This window comes from Urtica dioica, chromosome 12, assembly GCF_054948205.1.
Source record: "Urtica dioica subsp. dioica isolate 48M chromosome 12, U.dioica_male_clone48M_v1_H2, whole genome shotgun sequence".
Taxonomy (NCBI): domain Eukaryota; kingdom Viridiplantae; phylum Streptophyta; class Magnoliopsida; order Rosales; family Urticaceae; genus Urtica; species Urtica dioica.
Window position 1 is genome coordinate 15,059,391 of NC_142767.1, and position 25,674 is coordinate 15,085,064.

Sequence of the window (25,674 nt, forward strand, 5' to 3'; positions counted from 1 at the left end):
TCCATGACTTCTCGACATTTCTCTCTTTTAGTCTCGACCACGATTTCTCTATGAGATGCGGGGTCAGCATCGTTCGTGTAATATGAACGATTTTGCTTCGCATGGAAGATATTGTCTAGACTCTCTAGGGATCATCCCACTAAGACGAGGAATGATGAGACTGATTGTGGTTTTTTTACTTTCTTCATCAAGTTCCACTCTCAAACAAGTTTACTACAAGTTTTTTTATTTTATTTTATTTTTTATTTTTTTTTATTTAAATCTCCGCGCGTATTAGTAGGATATCTCACAAATATAAATAATTCTATTCTGGCATCCAATTGGCTCCGTTCTTATTTTAGGCATGACCAAGACAATCCCATTTTAAAATTTTTAAAAATTAGCGTCTCACAATTCTTTGGACTTCTTTGAAAGCATATAGGATGTCCACTTTCAAAATGAAGAATGAATATCAGGGAAAGCACGAGGATCATATGATTTAATGATGAGTTTTGCTTTGATAAACGACATGGTGAGTAAATAATGTTTAACTAAAAAAAAGGTGTAGGATATTTTAGAAAAAAAAACAGAAAGAAAAACGAAATTAGTAAAGTAAGAGTCACGCTAAGCAGTGGACCCAGAGGCCGTATATCATGGCCCAGCCCAGTATAATTGTCTCTCTCACTCTAAGAACTCATTCCATGTTTCTCTCTCTACAAACACAAACACAGACACACCCATTTAAATTTTTTCGCACCTTATTCGAATCCCTCTCTTAAAATGGTAGGGTTTATTTGCCTTTCAAAATTGAAACGGTAAATGTAAGAAAAATTAAAAAGAAAAAAGCGTCAAAGGTCGGGGAGTTTTTAAGGTCGAGGAAATGAACATCGGCGGAGATCAATCCATGGCGGCGTTGCTGGCGGCCAGCGGCGGAGACACGGTGAAGTTCTTCGACGTGTCAGGGAAGCCCGGCGATCCCTGCGCTTTGAGCTACACTCCATCTCCTGGCTCTCATGTCAATTCTCTCAAGTGGAATCACACCAGTCTCTCTCTTCTCTCTCTCTCTCTCGTCACCCAAATAGTTTTTGAGTTGTCAGTTTAGGTCGACAGTGTCTTAGCGTGACAATCAATGCGTTGAATTTTGACTGTTTTGGTTTTCACTGTGCGAAAGAAATAGACCGATTCGTTTCCTTGAATTTTCGCTTGAGTGTTTGGGTTGCGTTGCAGACTTGGTGGTGGCTAGCGCCGGCGACGATAGGAAGATTTCGTTGTGGCGAACAAATGGGCAGAGCTTGGGAACTATCCCTGTGGCCGGGACCGACAGCGGTGACAACATCGACGTAAGTTTTTTAGGATAAAAAAAAAATTGCTTTCATTTCAACATTCTGCAATGGAAAAAATTTTCTTTCATTTCAACATTTCTCTATGGGCTTGTAGTACACTTCTGGGTTACAATGACTTCCATGACCCTGGTGTTGAATCAAGTTATGCTGATCTCTCTTTTTACGCAGGAGTCGATACATGCTATCAGTTTCAGCAACAAGGTGTCCAGATACGTATGCACCGGTGGGAGCGGCCAGGTTGTGAGGATATGGGATTTGCAAAGGAAGCGCTGTATCAAGTGGTTGAAAGGCCACACAAACACCATAACCGGGGCTATGTACAACTGCAAGGACGAGTACTTGGCTTCCATAAGTCTCGGCGGGGATCTTATCCTTCACAATCTTACTTCCGGAGCTCGTACTGCCGAGCTCAAGGATCCGTATCAGCAGGTTTTTTTATTAATATTTATATAAGTTTCATAATTTGTGTATTTTTGTTGTTGTTGTTTTGTTTGGTGGGTGATTCGAGTAGTTTATGAGTAATCGTCTTTGTACTGATGTTAAGACCAGGTTTTGAAAGTTCTTGACTATTCCCGGGTTAGTCGGCACCTTCTTGTAACAGCAGGTGATGACGGGACTGTTCATTTATGGGATACAACTGGCCGGAGCCCAAAGGTTCATACTCTGCTTTGTGCTGATTATTTGTAATAATAACAATAATAATAATAATAATAGTTGTTTTGCTTTTGCATGGTTTCTATGTTTCTCTGGAAAAGATTGTTTACTTCATTGTTCTTATTCTAGTCTCTTTTAGAGGATCATGAATTTCGTATTGAAATTACCCATCTTGCGTTACTATCTGGATTTAAATTTTGAATATGGGCCAGTTTCTACTAGCCAGTTGATTTTAGTGTAATACTATGGTCCGTGTAAATCACAAATAAATCGGTTGTCTCTCTATTTACTAAATAAAAAAAATACATGGACTGATTTCTGTTTCTTATACCAAAAAAAAAAAAAATAATCTTTACCACACAGACAGCACCTCAGTAATAATGGCCTTTAGCTTTTGTCTTTGCAATGAAGGGTATATATCTCATTTATCCTCTTTTGCTTTTCTCCAAAATTTCCTCAGGTTTCTTGGTTGAAGCAGCATTCTGCACCAACTGCTGGTATCAGTTTCTCACCTTCCAGTGACAAGGTCGTGCAAATTCCATTGACGAAAAAAAAAATTTACACACACATACTCACACACACTAACATCAATCTGTTCACACATACTTATTTATTGTTTAAATAACAGAATCTCCCAGTTATAACATGCTCTACATGCAGCTTCTGTGCTAACAGAATATCATTGGATAATTATTAAACACCTTTTCTTATGTTTCTTCCTTCATTCTTACCGCAGACAATTGCTAGCGTTGGTCTAGATAAAAAATTGTACACATATGACTCGGGATCTAGAAGATATTCGTCTTGCATATCATATGAGTCACCTTTTTCTTCGTTGGCGTATAGAGATGATGGGCGAGTCCTGGCAGCTGGAACGAGCAATGGTCGGGTTGTCTTCTATGATGTCCGAGGAAAGCCAGAGCCCATCACTGCTCTTAAAGCATACAATAACGAGGTACTCTTGTGATTTCACCATTAGTTCATGCCATCTGATTCATTGTTAATTCTCTTTATATTGGCTTGCGTATGCTTTCCAACAGTTCAGCTGTATTTTAGGGTCTTCTACTTTTGGGTCTATTCTTTTGTATTGAGGAGAAATGTATGGTAAAGTCTCATGCAAAAAAAAAGAAAAAGGTGTCAGTAAGTATGGTCATTGTACTGTCTTTATGGTGTATCTAGAGTCAAAGAAACAGTCAATGTGGCAAATGTTTCTTTGCCTTGCTCTTCCCGAGAGTGGTCTAGTCTAGTCCCTTCGAATATCCTGTTTTCTTTTGATAGAAACTGTCTCTTCTTCCAACAACAAAAAAAATAGAGAGGGGAAAAAAGGGTGAAGTATGTTAATTTTTTTGTACCACTTGTAATCAGCAGGCTGTTTCGAGTTTATGTTGGCAAAGATCTAAACCGGTCGTTGTGAGTGAGAGTAATTGCAGCGCCGAAACTGCTCTCTTGGGCGATTCCGTGGAAGATTCAATTCTTATGCCTGACCCACTTCCTTCTGTGCTCCACATACCATCCATGGAGGAGACCCCGCAACGGAGCCATGTGCGACCAGGCGGACCGTTGCCGAGGTTGCAACATCCTCGTTCTAGCTATAACTTCAAAGACGAAATGGATGTCTTTTCCCCGATCGTGGATGTCCAACCGATCACGCCCGGGCTCGACAAGTACGTGGACGATCACGACAGACCAAGAAAGGAGCATTTGCTTGGAGACAAGAAGCCTTCTTCGCTCCCATATCCACCGTCGACTAGAAGATATTCGTTCTCGAAAGACGGAGGTATTGATCACCCGATACATGATTGGAAACCGACCTCAATTGTTGAACAGGTCCCATCCCTTCTCCTGACTTGCATGGACATCGATATTAAATTCTGAAACAAGTGTATTGATTTTTCTTTTTTCTTTGTGGACAGGATGATGGTAAGGCTTCATATGGGATGTTAGGATCGACACCGTCTCCATCTTCGAAGAGCGAAGACACCTCGATAACGCCTCCGGAAGCTTGGGGCGGTGAGAAACTTTCTGATAAGTATGCCCATATGCGCGCTTTTCCGTCTCGATTGGGAATTCTCACTGCCAATCAGGCGTCAAGCTCTTTCCCACCAGATCTGTTTGCGACATTGAATCAAACGAGTCTCGGGTCTTCTGCAAACCCAAGCTCTAATTTTGCAAACTTGCAAACTAAGGACATATCTTTAAACCAGGATATTTCCTTGGGAGCTTTGGACAGTTATTCTCTTCCTGCGTCTATGTCCCCTGGTGTCAAAGGCGTCTTAGGAGGACTGGCGGCCACTGATCCACTGGCGTCGTCGGGCCGGAAATACACTTCGTACGCCCAGAGAATCAATGGAACATCACCGGTGACTGGGTCACCTAAAATAAAGAAAACAGAGCTTGAACCCAGAGAGATTTTCAACAATTTGCTGTCAAAGCCGGACAACTCAGCCGCCATAGTAATTCCCGCATTAAATGTAAGATATCAAATATTTGATGCCCGAGATATTATCATCATTCTGTCTGCAGTTATACTGGATCATATTTTATGTGTACCATGACAGGGTGGGACATCACAGCCTCCCAAGGTCTCTCAGCAGGAATTGCAGCAGGGAAATTCTTTCACTCTTCAGCTTTTTCAACGTGCTCTCGAAGAGACCCTCCAAACTGTGCAGAAATCAGTATGCGATGATGTACGGAACCTTCATATAGAAGTGCTGAGACAGTTTCATTTGCAGGAGGTATCGTGTGTGTTCATTGTGTTCCTTTTATTTATCGTGTGCCTTTATTTGCTCCTTCTGAAATTATTTTTGTCGCAATTTTTTGCCCAGATGGAAATTGCCCAAGTACAGAATCTGATGCTGGAAAACCTGGAAGATCTGAGAAAGGAGGTCAAAGCCCTCAAGGAAGAAAATCAGCAACTCAGGCGGTTGCTTTGATTAACTTGTTCAATTTATACTTTTTAACAAATTTGCCTGCACTGTGTTCCTTGGCATAAAGAATTACCGGATGATCAATACAAAGCGAAGAAAAGCATTGACTGCGTACAGACCAGTTTCTTCCGCCAATGAATTGAACCGTCGGTATTCAGAACATGGCAGCATAAGATTCTTTTGTATTACGAATATTATAATTTTTTTTTAAGTTTGTAGCAATGGTGTGTTATGAGTTCATGTTACATGAGCATTATGTATAAGCATTTGGGAAGAAATGTTCTACATTTAATTTTGAGTTTGTAGCATGTATTTAAAATCAAAATTTTGAAGCTTGTGAATCATATAATACATTCCTAGAAATACTTGGCTTCTATTAAATAAATAAATAATTAAATATATTAAAAAAAACATGAAGTGCCTCTAAAATTCTATGATATTTCTGCAATATATGTATGCTAGCATAAACGCGTGCAAAAAATGTTCGTATTGAGCGTCGACAAGCATTTCAGTTGAATAACTGAAGGGCTACTTTTTCCCTGTTGGATTAACTTGATCGAGTCTCATTTCTTAACCAATCTCAACACATCTCCCACAAGATGCAGAGAACCGGTTACAAGGACCTGTAACATAGGAACCAAAATCGGTGAATAACTATGCACTACATTGAAGCGAAGATGTAATCAGCAATTACCTGGAAACGAACAGATTGATTCCGTTGGACACTGTCTCGGATCCATTTGATTGCCAACGGAAGCGAAGAAAACACAGCGCTCGTTTCGCCACTCTTTACACACATCTCCTGGTCTTCCTTCAACTCGTCTGCTATCTTCTCATCAACAACTCCTGATTCAAAACAATAATGTTAGACCTGGAAAGTATGCAGGGAAAAGATGAGAAGCCCCATTGCATTTTTCTTTTGTTTGGATTTATGAGAGTTTGAGGGAGAATATATAACTAAAATTGAGATTTCATTTCCTAAAAGAATCGAGTGACATCTACGTATTTCATTTTATTTTCAAACATCATAGAGGTTTTTTTTTTCTTTCTTTCTACCATAGTTCAACAGCAAATGCTTCAACCTGAATGCATGCTATGAATATGAGACAAATATATGGACCACGGTTGAAATGAATATAATGCTATAGGAAAATTGATTCAATCTAATATGACCCTGTACCCTTGTTTGCCTGCATGAGGTTTTCCCATACGCTTTGAAGCTTGAACTGCCATGACAAATCAACTTCAGTTTGCGGCAACGAATTATTTCCAACCTTGAAATACAGGGACGTGTTTGGGACAAAAAGAGCCTTCGTGAAGCGGACACCTAGAACATCAAATAAATGTCCTACTTTCAGAACACATATCCAAAAATATCCAGCTAAGATTTGTAATCCATACACAAGGATCCTTTTTTTTTTTTTTTTTTCCTTATATTATATTCTCATGATAACCCTCCCATACCTCCCAAAAGTAAGCAGAACTGTGTTTTCATCATATGGAAATACCCAACATATTACAATCTTTTGACCTAGAAGCATTCTTATATCAGTTTTCTCTTTGAAGCCGTGTTGAAAAAAAAAAAAAAAAAAAAAAAAACTTACCATGACTGGCACATGTATCCATCAAGCGTGGAATGAGTAGATGGGGATCTCGGACGGACATACAATTAAACAGCAGTATCTGCAATGAAAATTCAAATATATATTACAAAAAGGTAAAGACATTGTATTCAAGTTATTTACATGGAATAGTCTTATTGGATACTATTGTCATGTATCACATACACAAAAGATGGCCAAATATTACAGAGAGGAAAATAGTTTTTTGCACGTTAACCTGTGTACTTTTCTTCCTCGCTCTCTCATCAAGCTGCAAGTTTGCCAGCTGATGCGAGGGTTCCGACTTGTGATGCAGTTGATGACTCCATGCTAGTCGGTCTTCTTTGATCGAAAGAGAGAACCACCTTGCACATACTTCCAAGCTTTCAGGACTGTGGGCCCCGTCCAGATAGAACGTGAGATCTCCATGGCTGTTTCCGTTTACAACCCGGTCAGGGACGATCTGAGCCCGCCCTTGCAAACTGGCCATCGCTAATCCTGTTATGAACTGCTCTGGCAAGGAGTTCTATTGCATAGCAATAGAAGTCAATCAAGCATTGCCCCATTTATGCATGCTTAGATAAATGTATTGTTTTGAATAGCTTACAGTGCATTCCAAGTGGGTGATTTCAGTGTGACCAGTTCTCTGAAGCCAAGATGAGCACAGTGCAACAGCAAGACCAGCATTAAGATATTGGTGCTCGCCTTCAAGCCCAAGTCTTTGACCATTCAGCAAATTTGCATCTAATGGTTGCACAACTTCAAGTTTTACCTGTTATATCACCGTGATTTTCTTCCAATTCGTAAGAGCATGTAGTTTTATTTTGTATGTATATGCATCCCATTTCATCACCATATACAGCACCGCCCCGTCAGTTGTTGGAAGATAACGTAAGGTATGAAAGAAAGTAGTTGTAGGGAAACAAGAAGAACGAACTTGAAAACTACTAGTTTTTCAGATCTTATTCTCACACCATCTAGACGTTCAATTGTTTCCTATTTGTGCTGGGTACAAGTATGTTTCTATTTGACTAAAAAAGCTATCTTCCATAATCTATTTGCAAAAATGGCATGCGAGCCTATGAGAAAATGAGTATAGTGGCTGCTTCAAGAAATATCTAAGTACGTTATATGCCGGTAAATTTGTAAATTTTTTGGGTAATTCCATATGTCATGGGCTCTATGTAAAGCTGACTTATTTGGGTAATCTCATATCTCGCGGGCTCTATTCTATAGCTGACTTTTGTTTATTCTCTTTCAATGGATAAACGTTGTACTAATCCAATCTAAATGAAGAGTTCATTCCCCATTTCTGTTTCTCAAACTCTGAAACGGCCTCAAAATTAATGAAGGGAAAATACATAAATCATTGGTTCCGAGGCTGATAAAAGGATGAGCACAGGGAAAAAAAATTAAAACTTACATCCAACTGAGAAGCCTTTTCCTCAAGCACACGCATCGCTTCTTCAGGTTGCGGCGATGTAAATGCAGGAATATTATACTGCATCACAACGAAACAAAAGGACAACCACAATTTGAGCAAATTACAGCACGCTTGTTTAGTATTATAAGTCTTTTCAAATTAGCATATGATATAAAGTGACCTTAAAGATACCAGCTTTCTCTCCAGCGATTGCCCCAAGAGTATAACCTGTTAACACACCAACAATGGAACACTGAAAAAAAGATCCATAAAAGACTCAAAAGAAAAGGCAATCCTTGGTTGATATGGGACTGCTCATTTAATGGAGTGCACAACAAACCATGGAAGAATGCAATTGTATTGATATGCTGTCTTGTCAATCAGCAGGGTAACATTGTCCAGAAATTCGTTGGAAAAAAAAGAAAAGAAAAGAAAAAAAAAACGAAAAAAAAAAAAAAAAAAAACTAACCAAGAATTTCCATGTGGTCATACCCAAGTGAAGTAATACCACAAACAACAGGCGCCTGGACCTGAAATATGATTGTCCATACATAAAAAATATTTCTAAAACGAGGACTATTTCGTCTCCGAACTCGTGAAAAAAATAAACATACCGCATTGGTTGCATCAAACTTTCCGCCTAAACCGACCTCCAAAATAGCAACATCCACCTGCATAAAATTTCACAGCAAAACTGAAGTACTTCAATTCCACTTGTTGGAATGAATTTTCTATGTTAATATCAAATGCATCAAACGGAGTAAAATTATAACTGAAGGCCTAAAAGACCCACATCAAACCTGTTCTGCTGCAAATATCTTGAAGGCAAGCAATGCAAGGAAGCGAAAGTAAGTCGGCATCGGAATATCATCAGTAGTTCTTTCCTGCATAAAGAAAAGCATAACCGGAAAAATGAGATTCCTGGTTAAAATGAGGTGTGGATATGTATTTTTTTTTTTTAATTTTCTAAGTCTCTCATCAGATTTTTCCACTTATGCCCAGGAGCATAGAAATACCTTCAGCCTATCATAGCACCACCAGAAATACGCCAAAAACTTCTCTTTGCATATGTCAACACTGTAACAATAGCAACTGTATATAACTATCGAAGAGAGAAAAATAGCGTAAACTGACAGTTATAATTTAATTAGAACTCACTCACCCATCCAAACGAAACCTTTCTCTAACGTCAATAAGATGCGGTGAAGTGAAAAGCCCAGTGTGGAAGCCACAATTACGTAATATAGATTCCGTAAAAGTACATGTGGATCCCTTTTCCGGCAAAAAAAAAAGAGAGCAAGGAAATTCAAAACCCAGGACAAAGAAAATAATTAGCAATGTACAAATAACCAAGATAATTAATACAGAATACCAAAAATCGTAGTCTAGTTAAGTGAGCAAACAGTTCACGCATCAAACAATTTAGAAAAAAGTTGTAATTACAATTAATTTAAAAAAAAAAGTTGTAATTCATAATAGTTAGTCATAAGCGTACCTTCCCTTTAGTACCAGCAACGTGAATAACCTTCATCTGAGACAACGCCTCTTCCATATCAAGCATCTGTATTTGAGGATTAATATTACAACTATCAATTAAGACCTTCAAATAGACTGATTTGAAAGAACTGGATAAAAAAAATGGAATTCATCACCTTAATGTAATCGAAAATGAGGTCGAATCGATCGCCATTGTTGCTCTTGTCGGCACGACTACGTTTGGTTATGAGAGACGAGAGAGCATCCATGGCTTCCTCGTACGGCGTCTGCGTTGCCGGTGTTGGGGATTCAATGGCACTGTCTCTACCGCCATCTTCCGAACCAAAAGAGGAAAGGAAAAACTCAGTACAAACAAATAACAGAGGAAAAGTTAAGGCTCGCATCGTGGTATCGAGTGTAATTACCTCGGTCAGCCATGGCGATTCGCGCGGTAAGAGAAGAGAGGTTTGAGGGACGAAAGCGATTGGGATTGGGATATAAAGGTGGTGGTGATGATTGATTGTTGGGTCTGAGTGTTGTTGTCCAACGAGGTACGACAATATCATTCCGAGACAAACACCACTTCGTCATTTTACTCATTCTATTATTAATTTCATTTCCTATCCTCAAATTTGAATTTTATATAAATTTTATACCACTCAAATTGATATTTTTTTTAATACATACTAGCAATTGTGATAGACTATACTGTAATTTTTTTTTTCATTTTTTTATAAATAAAATTATTCCAGCGTTGAACTATCGATGAGTGAAAGAGTTGACCCACTCTTCTGTTTTCGTGCACAGGTTAACGACTCGGAAGACTTGATGCGATCCGATCTAGAGATCACAAAGAACGCACCCCAAAATTATTTCAGACACGTGAAAATTCAAATTTCCGGATTATATGTATGTTCTACTTTTCATGATAATTATGTCGTGTGGTTATTTTTTTTATCAATAGCTCGTTGTATTAAAATAAAAGTTAGATCTTTGTTCGTGTTTTTTGTAGGATCTAAATCGTTAGGATTTCTTTTCCGTCTTAGTGAAACACGATAAATCGCAATAGTTAGACACTACACTAAAGGAGTGGAGTCACACAAAAGGAAGGAAAGTCGTCAATGCAAATAATGAGAATTTAAAGCTTGTAGAGGAAATAAAGTTGGCTTAGAAGATATTATATACACGAACGCTGAGAGAGAGTTGGTATATATACACGAACGCTGAGAGAGAGTTGGTATAGTTGGAATGTCTTGAGTTGCTCGTGGTGGACTCCGAAAGCAAGATTGTTAAACTTGACAACGAAAATCAGACATTCTAGATGGACACTAGCAATGTGTTGAAATGCTTTCAAAGATTTACAACTTCAAATGGCTTGCAAAGACCTATATGCAGGCATTCAAGGACAGCGAGCTTGGTCAGCATCGGACTTCATGAATCGTGTGCAAAAAGACTACATCTTGGAATGTATTAAAATGAAAGCTTATAGAGCGAAAAGAACTGCAACAACAGTTATTGAATGTTCCTTCAAAGAACAATAAGCCACACTATGAGACTACGACGCAAAAATAAAGAGGTCAAACTCTGATCCCACTATTGAATTCGACATAGGTAAACCGATCTTTAAACGAATGTATATCTGTTTTCAAGCTTTCAAGGACATAATGAGGCATTGTCGGCACATATGTTTTCCTTTGTACAAAGAAGCCCTCGTTTCAGGACGAACAACACAAGGAAGGAGCCTCTGCTGATGCAACCTAAGGGTTTGTTCCGAGACTAAGATTGTTGATAGGTGCGTTAATCACGCGGAAAACTCCTATTTTCCCGACTAAATCCGAGCTTGTTCTCGAGTATTTGTGATGTTTTTGTGTGTTTTTGAGAGACTTGTAGGTTTTAGAGGCCAATGAGGTATTAAGGAGGTTAGAAGAGCATCACGTGAAGTAACGGAGCCATTTTGAGAAGATTCGAAGACTTTTCGCCAAGTTAGAGCAAAGAAGATATACAGCGTCCTCTTGTGAACAATTCTGAGAGTTTGAAGTAAATATTTTGGATGATCCAATTCCATGATTGGATAGAGCTCTCTCTTAGCTTTCCAACGCATATTTATTTGCAAGAATCGGACATCGGAGCTAGGAGTTATGGCCGTTACAAAATCGGTGCGCGCGGGAAGAAAAAGCGCGCGGCGCGACCCTAGGCGGCGCGACCCCCTAGGGTCGCGCCGCGAGGTTCCGAAAATCGCCGAAAACGATCTCCGAGCATGAAGCGCGGAACGCGAGGTCTTCCGGGATGTCAACCTCGCGGAGCGACCCTAGAACTGCGCGCCGCGAGGTCCGCCGAGACAAAAAAAGAGGAAACGCGGATTTGGAGTCGATCTGAGCCGTTGGATCACTTTTAATTACCCAATCTGCTCCGAAAATTAAGAGAAACCCAAGGATTTTGACCTAGGCCTATAAATACACCTCTCAATCTCTTGTTTAGGGACTTTTGGCACTTTTTCATTGTTTTTCTTAGTGTTTAAGAGAGATAGAGAGAAAGAGGAGAGCCGGTCTTCATCAATTCGCGCCAATTACAGTTTTCTTCTTCTCTTTTACTCTTGAACTCCCGTATTGTAATTTTCAATTTAGTTTTTCAATTATGGTTTCTTCTTCTTCTTTTTCTTTTCTTTTATTTTATTTTTGTTTTCTTGCTACGCCATGAACTAACTCCATTAAGGACTATGGCGTAGCGGGTTTAGGATTCAGTTATGGATACGATTTAATATATTGAAGTTCAATTTCCATTCTCTACTACTTTGCTTAATTCAAATCTGTTTTTAATGCTTGATCGAGCTTAGCTACCTTGTTCATGATTTAATACTTCAACTTGATGCTTGAGAAAGATTAGGTTGTTAGTGTTTTGGTTAGAATTACTATGCTGCATGCCTAGGCTAGAGATAGTTAGGTTGCCATAGAATCGTGTGAATGCTCTTGATATGAATGCATGTTTTTGTTAGGGATTGAGATCGAGATAAGATTTTTCTAGCTTTGACATAGGTTGTTAGATGCTCGAGAGAGATTTAGCAAAATTATTCTGTGAGTATGGTTAGCAAAGAGTAGTGAGTTGATTATTGATTATGCGTCAAATTCGTGTATCCAAACCGTTGAATAAACCCGTGAAGCCTTGGTCCTTAGCCTCTTTTTTTGCTTACAACTTTTATTTGATTATTTTGTTATTTAATTGTTTTAAAACTTGTCAATAATTTGTGACATCTTTCCATCTTTCCTTTTAGTTCAATTCGTGCTAGTTGATTTGGTTGTTAATTAAGCTTGTTCCTCGTGGGATCGACACTCGTACTTAATTCACTATATTACTTGAGCGACACGTGCACTTGCGCGCGTAAAAATCGAAACAATTGTGTAAATATGACTAGGATTATGCATGTCTGTAGTCCTCATTTTGTATATCTCTTTTAGGTACAAAGTTCTGTATAAAGAAGTGTAAAACTTGCACTTTTCTTATGTGTAAATATGTATATCAATCTTTTTGTGACTCATTATATATGAGACTTATATGAATATGATGACAGTAATGGTGTAATGGGTAGGCTCCCTGAGATTGAATCTCTCCCATCTATAGTTCGCGGATGACACTCTCATCTTTAGGGTTTTCGATATTCAAAGTTGGGCAAACCTTTTAGACATCATTCGTGACTTGTCACGCCCCTAAAATGGGACGTGAGTAAAAAAAAGCGATATTAAGAGAAAACTAGACCATTAATGCTAACAGAGCCAAAACATACCCACAGTGCATACTCAGTAGTTATTTACTTTACAAGTCCAGAGAAAGATAAACAGAATACAAAACATAAACAGAGACTTCGACAACGACTTAGGTAAGTATATAAACATATATATACACCTGTTGCTCCAAAACAAGACAGAGTCTTCAAAACTTGACGACGCTATAATCCTGAGGTCGTCCTAACACTTCTTCTCACTTTCCTGGTTATACAGATAATTTTAAGAAAAACAAAGAAATGTAGGGGTGAGCTTGAGGCCCAGTAGGTGTTATAGTATTTGGCTCGATTTTTAAAATACATTTATTAAACAATAATAATTCTCATATATCATAGTATTATTCTTGTCCTGTGTATATCTCTATAGACGTATAAGTATAACCCTCGTCACGTGTTGATCTCCAACCACGTACGAGTCTAACTCGCAGAAAGTAAACGTGCACTAAATGATGAGATATGCAAATGAATAAATAAAATGCGATTTTTATGCTGGTGGCCTGCCACCGCTTGCTCACATAACACGTGGCATTCCTCTGATCAGAATGGTGCACTCTCCACACCCTTTTATATATACGCATGCATTCTCCGCTTCGTATATATAAGTATCCGGCTATCCCAGGCCAAAATAGAAAAATATTATATCTATATTTTTCAAATAAGGAATATATGTATAATACTGAAAATACGTTTCAATTTCACAATCGGATCTCCCGATTTGAGATTCTGCCACATTTTAAAACTGGTCTCGGGTATTGTGACATTTTGAAAATATTTTTATTTCGAAAATAATATATAAGTTATGGCCAAACCATGAAACCAGGTAAGAAAGGTTATATTTAAACTACCTCGAGATTAAACGCTTATCCCGCTTTCTCGTTCACAAAGTGTTCTCCACTTTTGAAACCCGGGCATTCACTAACTCCGTGAACCCGCGAAACAACTTCCTCTAATCGATCACCTACTCCGATAAGCCATAACGAGCTTAATCAGAAAAAAGAAGATAACTCGAGATATTCTCATTTGATTGGAACCTTATATGTGACTGAACTATACAAATCACGCGACGAGACTCTACCAACAAGTTTTACAACATCATCAACTAACGTACATAACATTCGATTATCTGATTATCCACAAACATTCAAAGCATCAACAGGGACGAGAGGCAACAACAACGCAGTCGGAACAACCGAGAACATCACAGCGAAAAACAAAGGAACGAGGAACGAAACCAAAGCTTACCTTGAATAAGACTCGGCGAGACTCGCGGTCACCTCTTCTCAATTTTTTTTCCTTCGTGAGACCCAATCGGAGCCCAAAACACGCAAACCCCCAATTTAATTTCTCAAAATCGAATCCTAGAAATAAAAACGAGGTTCAGCCATCTCTTACCCAAGAAGCCCAAGAAGATGTGGATTGGAACTCAGAGGAGATGGAGAAACTCCGACTTACCTGCGGAAACCTCCGCCGAAGCTCTCCTCCCGTCGATCGCCGCACACGCGCGGTTCCGGCGAACCACAACCGGTCCTCTCCTCTTCGTTGTTCCTCTGATCCTCGTTGTCCGTCTCTCGCTCTCCCTCGTGCTCAGACTCTTTCTCTCTCTCTCTCTCTCTCTCTCTCTCTTCCTTCTTCGGTCTGGATTTCTTTTTCTTCGGCCTGTTTTCTTCTTCCCCACGGGTTCTCTTTCCTTTATTTGTTCTATCCTTTATTTGTTCTTATCCACAGTGGCTGTCTAAGGAGAGTCGGTTGCTTTTAAAACTTATACTGACATACACAAAATTTTATAGATAAAAGTAATTATTATTAAAAATTGCTATATTGATGTATATGTACATGTACGTACACGTACAAGGAAGAAATGTCAGCTTTTAAATTACTTTATATATGTATGAGAAGATTATAATTATATATGTACATGAATATCCATAGATATATTTTTAGGTATACATAAATTAAAGCTTGATACATATAAAATAATTTACAAAGCTAACAGATTTTTAAAATTAAATAAATAATTCTTAAGTTAGGTATATATAATAAACCAAATACTAATATTTAGTTTTACAAAATTCTAAATTATGATATTAATATTCAGATTATTACAACTCTCCCCTCCTTAGAAAAATTTCGTCCCGAAATTTTACGCTTAACTGGATACATGAAACAGGTAGGGATATGTTTCCATCATATCGATTTCCAGTTCCCAAGTTGCCTTCTCTGTTCTATGATAGGTCCACAAAACCTTCTCCAACGGAATCTCACGGTTGCGAAGATTTTTCATCTTTATGTCGACAATCTGAGTTGGCACTTCATCGTACAATACATCTTCTTGAATTGGCACATCCTTGAGTTGGACGATAGCTGTAGGATCGGGTTCACTCTTCCGAATCTCAAACTCAAGTGGTCTTCGTCTCTTATCAGCATAGCTCTTTTGTCGACCCTGAGCTATCTTCAATCGCTGTTGAATGATCGCGATTTTCTCATTACTTTCTTCGATGATCGTAGCTCATGTCTGAACGCGATCTTTTGGTTCAATCCAACACACAAGAGATCTACATGGCCTTCCATATAGAGCTTCAAAAGGGGTCATGCCTATGCTGAACTGAAAAGTATTATTGTATGCAACCCAAAATGCATGATTAAGAACTCAAAATGACCATCACGAGTTCTGAAAACTGTTTTCAGGATATCCTTTTCGCGGATCTTGAGTTGATGACACCCGGATCTCAAATCTATCTTAGAGAAGAATCGAGATCCACCCAATTGATCGAACAACTCGTCAATCCTTGGTAACAGATACTTGTTCTTGATTGTTACCGCATTCAGCTTTCTGTAGTCGATGCACAACCTTAGACTTCCATCGTGCTTCTTTGCAAACAACACAGGTGCTCCCTATGGGGACGTGCTATTCCTAATGTATCAAATGCTTGTTAACTCGTCAAGCAGTTTGCATAACTCCTGCAACTCCGCAAGGGCCATCCTGTACGGTGGAATAGAGATTGGCAAGGTTCCTGGGATAAGACCAATACAGAACTCTATCACCCGATCAGGCGGCATGCTAGTTAACTCTTCCGAGAAAACGTCGAAAATTCATCCACGATAGGAATAACTAATCCTGCATTAGCGTCTTCCACATCGACTTCTGGTGTCGAAGGGCATAACACGACAAATTTCTTCGTACTCCAACGTATGACTTCAACATACGTTATTCTGTCCTTTGGTCTTGACCTTCTCGATACATGAAAATCTTCTTAGATCCCGTATGCAACGTTACTCGTCGCCTATAGCAATGTAGTTGGGCTATATACTTTGACAACCAATCCATGCCAAGTATGACATCATATTGAGTCATAGGCAACACGAACAAACTTACGTCTAGTTGTTCACCATTCCCGGTGACCACATGACTATGACATCTAAGGTTTGTTTTAGCCTCATCAAGAGGTATATGCAAGAACATGGGTCTTTCTAATGCATTCACTTCTAACTTCAAGATGTTAACAAAAACTCTAGAGATGAACGAATGTGTGGCTCCAGTGTCAAACAACACTTTAGCCCAAGATGTTGAGATGAGAATCATACCGTCCATGGCAGATCGATTGCTTTCCATCCTTGAGGTTTCCCCGATCACCACATTAGCTTGCCCCTGAGCTCTTCCTGTTCCTCCTCCAAAACCTCTCTGGCCTCCAGGTCTCGCTTGATTTGGCATCGTCGACTGCACATTTCCCGAAGACTGTGGTAGTGGCTGCGGGAAATGTTGAGGCGTGAACCCTTGAGGCTGAGAATAACTCGATTGTGGTGATCGATATTGAGGCTGGGGTGCAAACGACTGATAGCTTGGCTGGCCATAACTTGTTGGCCCATAGCTAGAGGGAGCGAAAGATTGTTGAGGTTGTTGACTCTGATTCCTCCGACAATTTCGCTTTGTATGACCAGGCTCTCCGCACGTGTAGCAAGTCAAGCCATATGGACTCCAACCACTACTACCCGTTGGTCTAGCAACACTTCCTCTAGCCTGCCCTCCGCTGGTTACATCGCTAGATGGTCCACGCCCGTCTCCAGTGCGATGAACGTTTCTAGTCGGTCCTCCAGAAGATTCACCATTCTCAACTCGCTCCTTCTGGTACGCGATGCTATCTTGTTCGACGCGTAAGGCTGCTGACACAAGTCGAGCATACTCGCGAATCTCCAACGCGACTATCTGCCTTCGAATGGAAGCCTTCAAACCATCTTCAAACCTGATACACCTCATGTGGTCGGTTTCCACAATCGAAGGAGCAAAGCGCGCCAGATCACCAAACTTTGCTTCATACTGAAACACTGACATGTTTCCTTGAGTGAGTCCAATGAATTCTCTCACTTTTTCATCCCGGAAACTTTGTGGGAAAAACTGTCCATAATATAGTCCTTCGAACTCTTCCCACATCATGTTGCCCACGTCATGTGTCCTCTTCAGTTGCCTCCACCATACGCCAGCTTGATCTTCGAGTTTAGTGGCCGTGAACTCTACGCGATACTCGGGCGGAGTTCTGATCGTATCCAGTTGCATTACAAGGTTTTGAAACCAGTGATCCGCAACTTGTGGATCAGCATCACCCTTAAATGCAGGGATATGGAGTCGCTGAAACTCGCGAAAGCATTGACTCCTGGAAGGGGCATCTGGCACTTCGTTCCGTGCACGTGCAGCCATCTCCTGAAATGCGCGATACATCGCAGAAGCAACATCCTCAGGAGGTTCAGCTGGTCGCACGTTTTCTTGCAACGGCGGAACATTAGGTGGTCTCGCACCAGGCGGTCTACCACGTCGTGCCATTCTGTAATCAATCAATGGACCATGAGTGTAAAGTAAACCGAGTATGACAACCCCTAGAGATTCTATAACCTAGGGCTCTGATACCACTCTGTCACGCCCCTAAAATGGGACGTGAGTAAAAAAAAGCGATATTAAGAGAAAACTAGACCATTAATGCTAACAGAGCCAAAACATACCCACAGTGCATACTCAGTAGTTATTTACTTTACAAGTCCAGAGAAAGATAAACAGAATACAAAACATAAACAGAGACTTCGACAACGACTTAGGTAAGTATATAAACATATATATACACCTGTTGCTCCAAAACAAGACAGAGTCTTCAAAACTTGACGACGCTATAATCCTGAGGTCGTCCTAACACTTCTTCTCACTTTCCTGGTTATACAGATAATTTTAAGAAAAACAAAGAAATGTAGGGGTGAGCTTGAGGCCCAGTAGGTGTTATAGTATTTGGCTCGATTTTTAAAATACATTTATTAAACAATAATAATTCTCATATATCATAGTATTATTCTTGTCCTGTGTATATCTCTATAGACGTATAAGTATAACCCTCGTCACGTGTTGATCTCCAACCACGTACGAGTCTAACTCGCAGAAAGTAAACGTGCACTAAATGATGAGATATGCAAATGAATAAATAAAATGCGATTTTTATGCTGGTGGCCTGCCACCGCTTGCTCACATAACACGTGGCATTCCTCTGATCAGAATGGTGCACTCTCCACACCCTTTTATATATACGCATGCATTCTCCGCTTCGTATATATAAGTATCCGGCTATCCCAGGCCAAAATAGAAAAATATTATATCTATATTTTTCAAATAAGGAATATATGTATAATACTGAAAATACGTTTCAATTTCACAATCGGATCTCCCGATTTGAGATTCTGCCACATTTTAAAACTGGTCTCGGGTATTGTGACATTTTGAAAATATTTTTATTTCGAAAATAATATATAAGTTATGGCCAAACCATGAAACCAGGTAAGAAAGGTTATATTTAAACTACCTCGAGATTAAACGCTTATCCCGCTTTCTCGTTCACAAAGTGTTCTCCACTTTTGAAACCCGGGCATTCACTAACTCCGTGAACCCGCGAAACAACTTCCTCTAATCGATCACCTACTCCGATAAGCCATAACGAGCTTAATCAGAAAAAAGAAGATAACTCGAGATATTCTCATTTGATTGGAACCTTATATGTGACTGAACTATACAAATCACGCGACGAGACTCTACCAACAAGTTTTACAACATCATCAACTAACGTACATAACATTCGATTATCTGATTATCCACAAACATTCAAAGCATCAACAGGGACGAGAGGCAACAACAACGCAGTCGGAACAACCGAGAACATCACAGCGAAAAACAAAGGAACGAGGAACGAAACCAAAGCTTACCTTGAATAAGACTCGGCGAGACTCGCGGTCACCTCTTCTCAATTTTTTTTCCTTCGTGAGACCCAATCGGAGCCCAAAACACGCAAACCCCCAATTTAATTTCTCAAAATCGAATCCTAGAAATAAAAACGAGGTTCAGCCATCTCTTACCCAAGAAGCCCAAGAAGATGTGGATTGGAACTCAGAGGAGATGGAGAAACTCCGACTTACCTGCGGAAACCTCCGCCGAAGCTCTCCTCCCGTCGATCGCCGCACACGCGCGGTTCCGGCGAACCACAACCGGTCCTCTCCTCTTCGTTGTTCCTCTGATCCTCGTTGTCCGTCTCTCGCTCTCCCTCGTGCTCAGACTCTTTCTCTCTCTCTCTCTCTCTCTCTCTCTCTTCCTTCTTCGGTCTGGATTTCTTTTTCTTCGGCCTGTTTTCTTCTTCCCCACGGGTTCTCTTTCCTTTATTTGTTCTATCCTTTATTTGTTCTTATCCACAGTGGCTGTCTAAGGAGAGTCGGTTGCTTTTAAAACTTATACTGACATACACAAAATTTTATAGATAAAAGTAATTATTATTAAAAATTGCTATATTGATGTATATGTACATGTACGTACACGTACAAGGAAGAAATGTCAGCTTTTAAATTACTTTATATATGTATGAGAAGATTATAATTATATATGTACATGAATATCCATAGATATATTTTTAGGTATACATAAATTAAAGCTTGATACATATAAAATAATTTACAAAGCTAACAGATTTTTAAAATTAAATAAATAATTCTTAAGTTAGGTATATATAATAAACCAAATACTAATATTTAGTTTTACAAAATTCTAAATTATGATATTAATATTCAGATTATTACAACTCTCCCCTCCTTAGAAAAATTTCGTCCCGAAATTTTACGCTTAACTGGATACATGAAACAGGTAGGGATATGTTTCCATCATATCGATTTCCAGTTCCCAAGTTGCCTTCTCTGTTCTATGATAGGTCCACAAAACCTTCTCCAACGGAATCTCACGGTTGCGAAGATTTTTCATCTTTATGTCGACAATCTGAGTTGGCACTTCATCGTACAATACATCTTCTTGAATTGGCACATCCTTGAGTTGGACGATAGCTGTAGGATCGGGTTCACTCTTCCGAATCTCAAACTCAAGTGGTCTTCGTCTCTTATCAGCATAGCTCTTTTGTCGACCCTGAGCTATCTTCAATCGCTGTTGAATGATCGCGATTTTCTCATTACTTTCTTCGATGATCGTAGCTCATGTCTGAACGCGATCTTTTGGTTCAATCCAACACACAAGAGATCTACATGGCCTTCCATATAGAGCTTCAAAAGGGGTCATGCCTATGCTGAACTGAAAAGTATTATTGTATGCAACCCAAAATGCATGATTAAGAACTCAAAATGACCATCACGAGTTCTGAAAACTGTTTTCAGGATATCCTTTTCGCGGATCTTGAGTTGATGACACCCGGATCTCAAATCTATCTTAGAGAAGAATCGAGATCCACCCAATTGATCGAACAACTCGTCAATCCTTGGTAACAGATACTTGTTCTTGATTGTTACCGCATTCAGCTTTCTGTAGTCGATGCACAACCTTAGACTTCCATCGTGCTTCTTTGCAAACAACACAGGTGCTCCCTATGGGGACGTGCTATTCCTAATGTATCAAATGCTTGTTAACTCGTCAAGCAGTTTGCATAACTCCTGCAACTCCGCAAGGGCCATCCTGTACGGTGGAATAGAGATTGGCAAGGTTCCTGGGATAAGACCAATACAGAACTCTATCACCCGATCAGGCGGCATGCTAGTTAACTCTTCCGAGAAAACGTCGAAAATTCATCCACGATAGGAATAACTAATCCTGCATTAGCGTCTTCCACATCGACTTCTGGTGTCGAAGGGCATAACACGACAAATTTCTTCGTACTCCAACGTATGACTTCAACATACGTTATTCTGTCCTTTGGTCTTGACCTTCTCGATACATGAAAATCTTCTTAGATCCCGTATGCAACGTTACTCGTCGCCTATAGCAATGTAGTTGGGCTATATACTTTGACAACCAATCCATGCCAAGTATGACATCATATTGAGTCATAGGCAACACGAACAAACTTACGTCTAGTTGTTCACCATTCCCGGTGACCACATGACTATGACATCTAAGGTTTGTTTTAGCCTCATCAAGAGGTATATGCAAGAACATGGGTCTTTCTAATGCATTCACTTCTAACTTCAAGATGTTAACAAAAACTCTAGAGATGAACGAATGTGTGGCTCCAGTGTCAAACAACACTTTAGCCCAAGATGTTGAGATGAGAATCATACCGTCCATGGCAGATCGATTGCTTTCCATCCTTGAGGTTTCCCCGATCACCACATTAGCTTGCCCCTGAGCTCTTCCTGTTCCTCCTCCAAAACCTCTCTGGCCTCCAGGTCTCGCTTGATTTGGCATCGTCGACTGCACATTTCCCGAAGACTGTGGTAGTGGCTGCGGGAAATGTTGAGGCGTGAACCCTTGAGGCTGAGAATAACTCGATTGTGGTGATCGATATTGAGGCTGGGGTGCAAACGACTGATAGCTTGGCTGGCCATAACTTGTTGGCCCATAGCTAGAGGGAGCGAAAGATTGTTGAGGTTGTTGACTCTGATTCCTCCGACAATTTCGCTTTGTATGACCAGGCTCTCCGCACGTGTAGCAAGTCAAGCCATATGGACTCCAACCACTACTACCCGTTGGTCTAGCAACACTTCCTCTAGCCTGCCCTCCGCTGGTTACATCGCTAGATGGTCCACGCCCGTCTCCAGTGCGATGAACGTTTCTAGTCGGTCCTCCAGAAGATTCACCCTTCTCAACTCGCTCCTTCTGGTACGCGATGCTATCTTGTTCGACGCGTAAGGCTGCTGACACAAGTCGAGCATACTCGCGAATCTCCAACGCGACTATCTGCCTTCGAATGGAAGCCTTCAAACCATCTTCAAACCTGATACACCTCATGTGGTCGGTTTCCACAATCGAAGGAGCAAAGCGCGCCAGATCACCAAACTTTGCTTCATACTGAAACACTGACATGTTTCCTTGAGTGAGTCCAATGAATTCTCTCACTTTTTCATCCCGGAAACTTTGTGGGAAAAACTGTCCATAATATAGTCCTTCGAACTCTTCCCACATCATGTTGCCCACGTCATGTGTCCTCTTCAGTTGCCTCCACCATACGCCAGCTTGATCTTCGAGTTTAGTGGCCGTGAACTCTACGCGATACTCGGGCGGAGTTCTGATCGTATCCAGTTGCATTACAAGGTTTTGAAACCAGTGATCCGCAACTTGTGGATCAGCATCACCCTTAAATGCAGGGATATGGAGTCGCTGAAACTCGCGAAAGCATTGACTCCTGGAAGGGGCATCTGGCACTTCGTTCCGTGCACGTGCAGCCATCTCCTGAAATGCGCGATACATCGCAGAAGCAACATCCTCAGGAGGTTCAGCTGGTCGCACGTTTTCTTGCAACGGCGGAACATTAGGTGGTCTCGCACCAGGCGGTCTACCACGTCGTGCCATTCTGTAATCAATCAATGGACCATGAGTGTAAAGTAAACCGAGTATGACAACCCCTAGAGATTCTATAACCTAGGGCTCTGATACCACTCTGTCACGCCCCTAAAATGGGACGTGAGTAAAAAAAAGCGATATTAAGAGAAAACTAGACCATTAATGCTAACAGAGCCAAAACATACCCACAGTGCATACTCAGTAGTTATTTACTTTACAAGTCCAGAGAAAGATAAACAGAATACAAAACATAAACAGAGACTTCGACAACGACTTAGGTAAGTATATAAACATATATATACACCTGTTGCTCCAAAACAAGACAGAGTCTTCAAAACTTGACGACGCTATAATCCTGAGGTCGTCCTAACACTTCTTCTCACTTTCCTGGTTATACAGATAATTTTAAGAAAAACAAAGAAATGTAGGGGTGAGCTTGAGGCCCAGTAGGTGTTATAGTATTTGGCTCGATTTTTAAAATACATTTATTAAACAATAATAATTCTCATATATCATAGTATTATTCTTGTCCTGTGTATATCTCTATAGACGTATAAGTATAACCCTCGTCACGTGTTGATCTCCAACCACGTACGAGTCTAACTCGCAGAAAGTAAACGTGCACTAAATGATGAGATATGCAAATGAATAAATAAAATGCGATTTTTATGCTGGTGGCCTGCCACCGCTTGCTCACATAACACGTGGCATTCCTCTGATCAGAATGGTGCACTCTCCACACCCTTTTATATATACGCATGCATTCTCCGCTTCGTATATATAAGTATCCGGCTATCCCAGGCCAAAATAGAAAAATATTATATCTATATTTTTCAAATAAGGAATATATGTATAATACTGAAAATACGTTTCAATTTCACAATCGGATCTCCCGATTTGAGATTCTGCCACATTTTAAAACTGGTCTCGGGTATTGTGACATTTTGAAAATATTTTTATTTCGAAAATAATATATAAGTTATGGCCAAACCATGAAACCAGGTAAGAAAGGTTATATTTAAACTACCTCGAGATTAAACGCTTATCCCGCTTTCTCGTTCACAAAGTGTTCTCCACTTTTGAAACCCGGGCATTCACTAACTCCGTGAACCCGCGAAACAACTTCCTCTAATCGATCACCTACTCCGATAAGCCATAACGAGCTTAATCAGAAAAAAGAAGATAACTCGAGATATTCTCATTTGATTGGAACCTTATATGTGACTGAACTATACAAATCACGCGACGAGACTCTACCAACAAGTTTTACAACATCATCAACTAACGTACATAACATTCGATTATCTGATTATCCACAAACATTCAAAGCATCAACAGGGACGAGAGGCAACAACAACGCAGTCGGAACAACCGAGAACATCACAGCGAAAAACAAAGGAACGAGGAACGAAACCAAAGCTTACCTTGAATAAGACTCGGCGAGACTCGCGGTCACCTCTTCTCAATTTTTTTTCCTTCGTGAGACCCAATCGGAGCCCAAAACACGCAAACCCCCAATTTAATTTCTCAAAATCGAATCCTAGAAATAAAAACGAGGTTCAGCCATCTCTTACCCAAGAAGCCCAAGAAGATGTGGATTGGAACTCAGAGGAGATGGAGAAACTCCGACTTACCTGCGGAAACCTCCGCCGAAGCTCTCCTCCCGTCGATCGCCGCACACGCGCGGTTCCGGCGAACCACAACCGGTCCTCTCCTCTTCGTTGTTCCTCTGATCCTCGTTGTCCGTCTCTCGCTCTCCCTCGTGCTCAGACTCTCTCTCTCTCTCTCTCTCTCTCTTCCTTCTTCGGTCTGGATTTCTTTTTCTTCGGCCTGTTTTCTTCTTCCCCACGGGTTCTCTTTCCTTTATTTGTTCTATCCTTTATTTGTTCTTATCCACAGTGGCTGTCTAAGGAGAGTCGGTTGCTTTTAAAACTTATACTGATATACACAAAATTTTATAGATAAAAGTAATTATTATTAAAAATTGCTATATTGATGTATATGTACATGTACGTACACGTACAAGGAAGAAAAGTCAGCTTTTAAATTACTTTATATATGTATGAGAAGATTATAATTATATATGTACATGAATATCCATAGATATATTTTTAGGTATACATAAATTAAAGCTTGATACATATAAAATAATTTACAAAGCTAACAGATTTTTAAAATTAAATAAATAATTCTTAAGTTAGGTATATATAATAAACCAAATACTAATATTTAGTTTTACAAAATTCTAAATTATGATATTAATATTCAGATTATTACATGACTTTTGCAAAGACTCGGGCCTTAAAGTCAATATTGAGACAAGTAGTTTGGTTGGTATTATGAAGTAGAGCAAAGTGAGAGTCTCGTAGCTTCTCTCGGTTGTCAAAAGCTGGATTGGCCGATCACCTATCTCGGATTACCCCTTGGAGACAACCCGAGGAGCAAATCTTTCTGGGACCCCGTACTCCTCAAGGTTGCAAAGAGACTCGCTGGATGGAAGCGAGGCTTTCTTTCAAAGGGCGGGAAATTGACCCTCATACAATCGGTGTTATCTGCCCTACCGACCTATTTCATGTCAGTTTTCAAAATGCCCATATAGGGGTAGCCGACGAAATGGAGAAAATTATGAAATGTTTCTTCTGGGAAGGATTCGAAAACCAGAAAAGGCAGTAGCGGTATCTTGGGACGAGTGTTGCAAGCCAAAAG

The 25,674-nt window shown here is 40.0% G+C and overlaps 2 protein-coding genes and 3 long non-coding RNA genes across 6 annotated transcripts; 1 reads left to right on the plus strand and 4 right to left on the minus strand.

The window, feature by feature from the left end:
- Positions 1 to 645: 645 nt before the first annotated feature.
- On the plus strand, positions 646 to 5,211 carry NEDD1 (Transducin/WD40 repeat-like superfamily protein). Of its 2 annotated transcripts, none has more exons than XM_089602366.1 (10): positions 646 to 1,022; positions 1,207 to 1,319; positions 1,491 to 1,751; positions 1,872 to 1,976; positions 2,437 to 2,502; positions 2,713 to 2,931; positions 3,342 to 3,803; positions 3,890 to 4,447; positions 4,535 to 4,711; positions 4,802 to 5,211. In XM_089602366.1, exons 1-10 carry the CDS (start codon positions 860 to 862, stop codon positions 4,907 to 4,909), a joined length of 2,232 nt encoding a protein of 743 aa, XP_089458492.1. In that variant the 5' UTR covers positions 646 to 859; the 3' UTR covers positions 4,910 to 5,211. The 2 variants fall into 2 exon arrangements, with proteins under 2 accessions (XP_089458492.1, XP_089458493.1); XM_089602367.1 differs by having other exon boundaries at positions 3,345 to 3,803.
- DFB (DHFS-FPGS homolog B) lies at positions 5,199 to 9,984 on the minus strand. Its single transcript, XM_089602368.1, has 16 exons — positions 9,829 to 9,984; positions 9,580 to 9,737; positions 9,423 to 9,488; positions 9,090 to 9,199; positions 8,944 to 9,004; positions 8,728 to 8,811; positions 8,542 to 8,598; positions 8,397 to 8,457; positions 8,109 to 8,155; positions 7,928 to 8,005; positions 7,112 to 7,276; positions 6,743 to 7,030; positions 6,508 to 6,586; positions 6,084 to 6,230; positions 5,598 to 5,749; positions 5,199 to 5,526 (listed from the first exon to the last, which is right to left on the minus strand). Exons 1-16 carry the CDS (start codon positions 9,839 to 9,841, stop codon positions 5,467 to 5,469), a joined length of 1,626 nt encoding a protein of 541 aa, XP_089458494.1. The 5' UTR covers positions 9,842 to 9,984; the 3' UTR covers positions 5,199 to 5,466.
- A 3,152-nt stretch (positions 9,985 to 13,136) lies between these two features.
- On the minus strand, positions 13,137 to 14,939 carry LOC149379462 (uncharacterized). Its single transcript, XR_016294048.1, has 4 exons — positions 14,631 to 14,939; positions 14,421 to 14,536; positions 14,024 to 14,136; positions 13,137 to 13,383 (listed from the first exon to the last, which is right to left on the minus strand). It is a non-coding gene; the product is annotated as an uncharacterized LOC149379462 (long non-coding RNA).
- Positions 14,940 to 18,122: 3,183 nt separating this feature from the next.
- Positions 18,123 to 19,925, minus strand: LOC149379463 (uncharacterized). The gene is made up of 4 exons (XR_016294040.1): positions 19,617 to 19,925; positions 19,407 to 19,522; positions 19,010 to 19,122; positions 18,123 to 18,369 (listed from the first exon to the last, which is right to left on the minus strand). It is a non-coding gene; the product is annotated as an uncharacterized LOC149379463 (long non-coding RNA).
- Positions 19,926 to 23,108: 3,183 nt separating this feature from the next.
- LOC149379464 (uncharacterized) lies at positions 23,109 to 24,946 on the minus strand. The gene is made up of 4 exons (XR_016294275.1): positions 24,603 to 24,946; positions 24,393 to 24,508; positions 23,996 to 24,108; positions 23,109 to 23,355 (listed from the first exon to the last, which is right to left on the minus strand). It is a non-coding gene; the product is annotated as an uncharacterized LOC149379464 (long non-coding RNA).
- Positions 24,947 to 25,674: the final 728 nt, after the last annotated feature.

Bases quoted from the DNA above. Each gene is read 5' to 3' on its own strand.
- NEDD1 (XM_089602366.1), top strand. From the start codon at position 860: ATGAACATCGGCGGAGATCAATCCATGGCGGCGTTGCTGGCGGCCAGC. The intron at 1,320-1,490 runs GTAAGTTTTTTA...CTTTTTACGCAG, and splicing joins ACAGCGGTGACAACATCGAC to GAGTCGATACATGCTATCAG. The intron at 2,932-3,341 runs GTACTCTTGTGA...ACTTGTAATCAG, and splicing joins TTAAAGCATACAATAACGAG to CAGGCTGTTTCGAGTTTATG.
- DFB (XM_089602368.1), bottom strand. The intron at 9,200-9,422 runs GTACGCTTATGA...TTGCCGGAAAAG, and splicing joins TTGCTGGTACTAAAGGGAAG to GGATCCACATGTACTTTTAC. The intron at 6,231-6,507 runs GTAAGTTTTTTT...TTGATGTTCTAG, and splicing joins GGATACATGTGCCAGTCATG to GTGTCCGCTTCACGAAGGCT.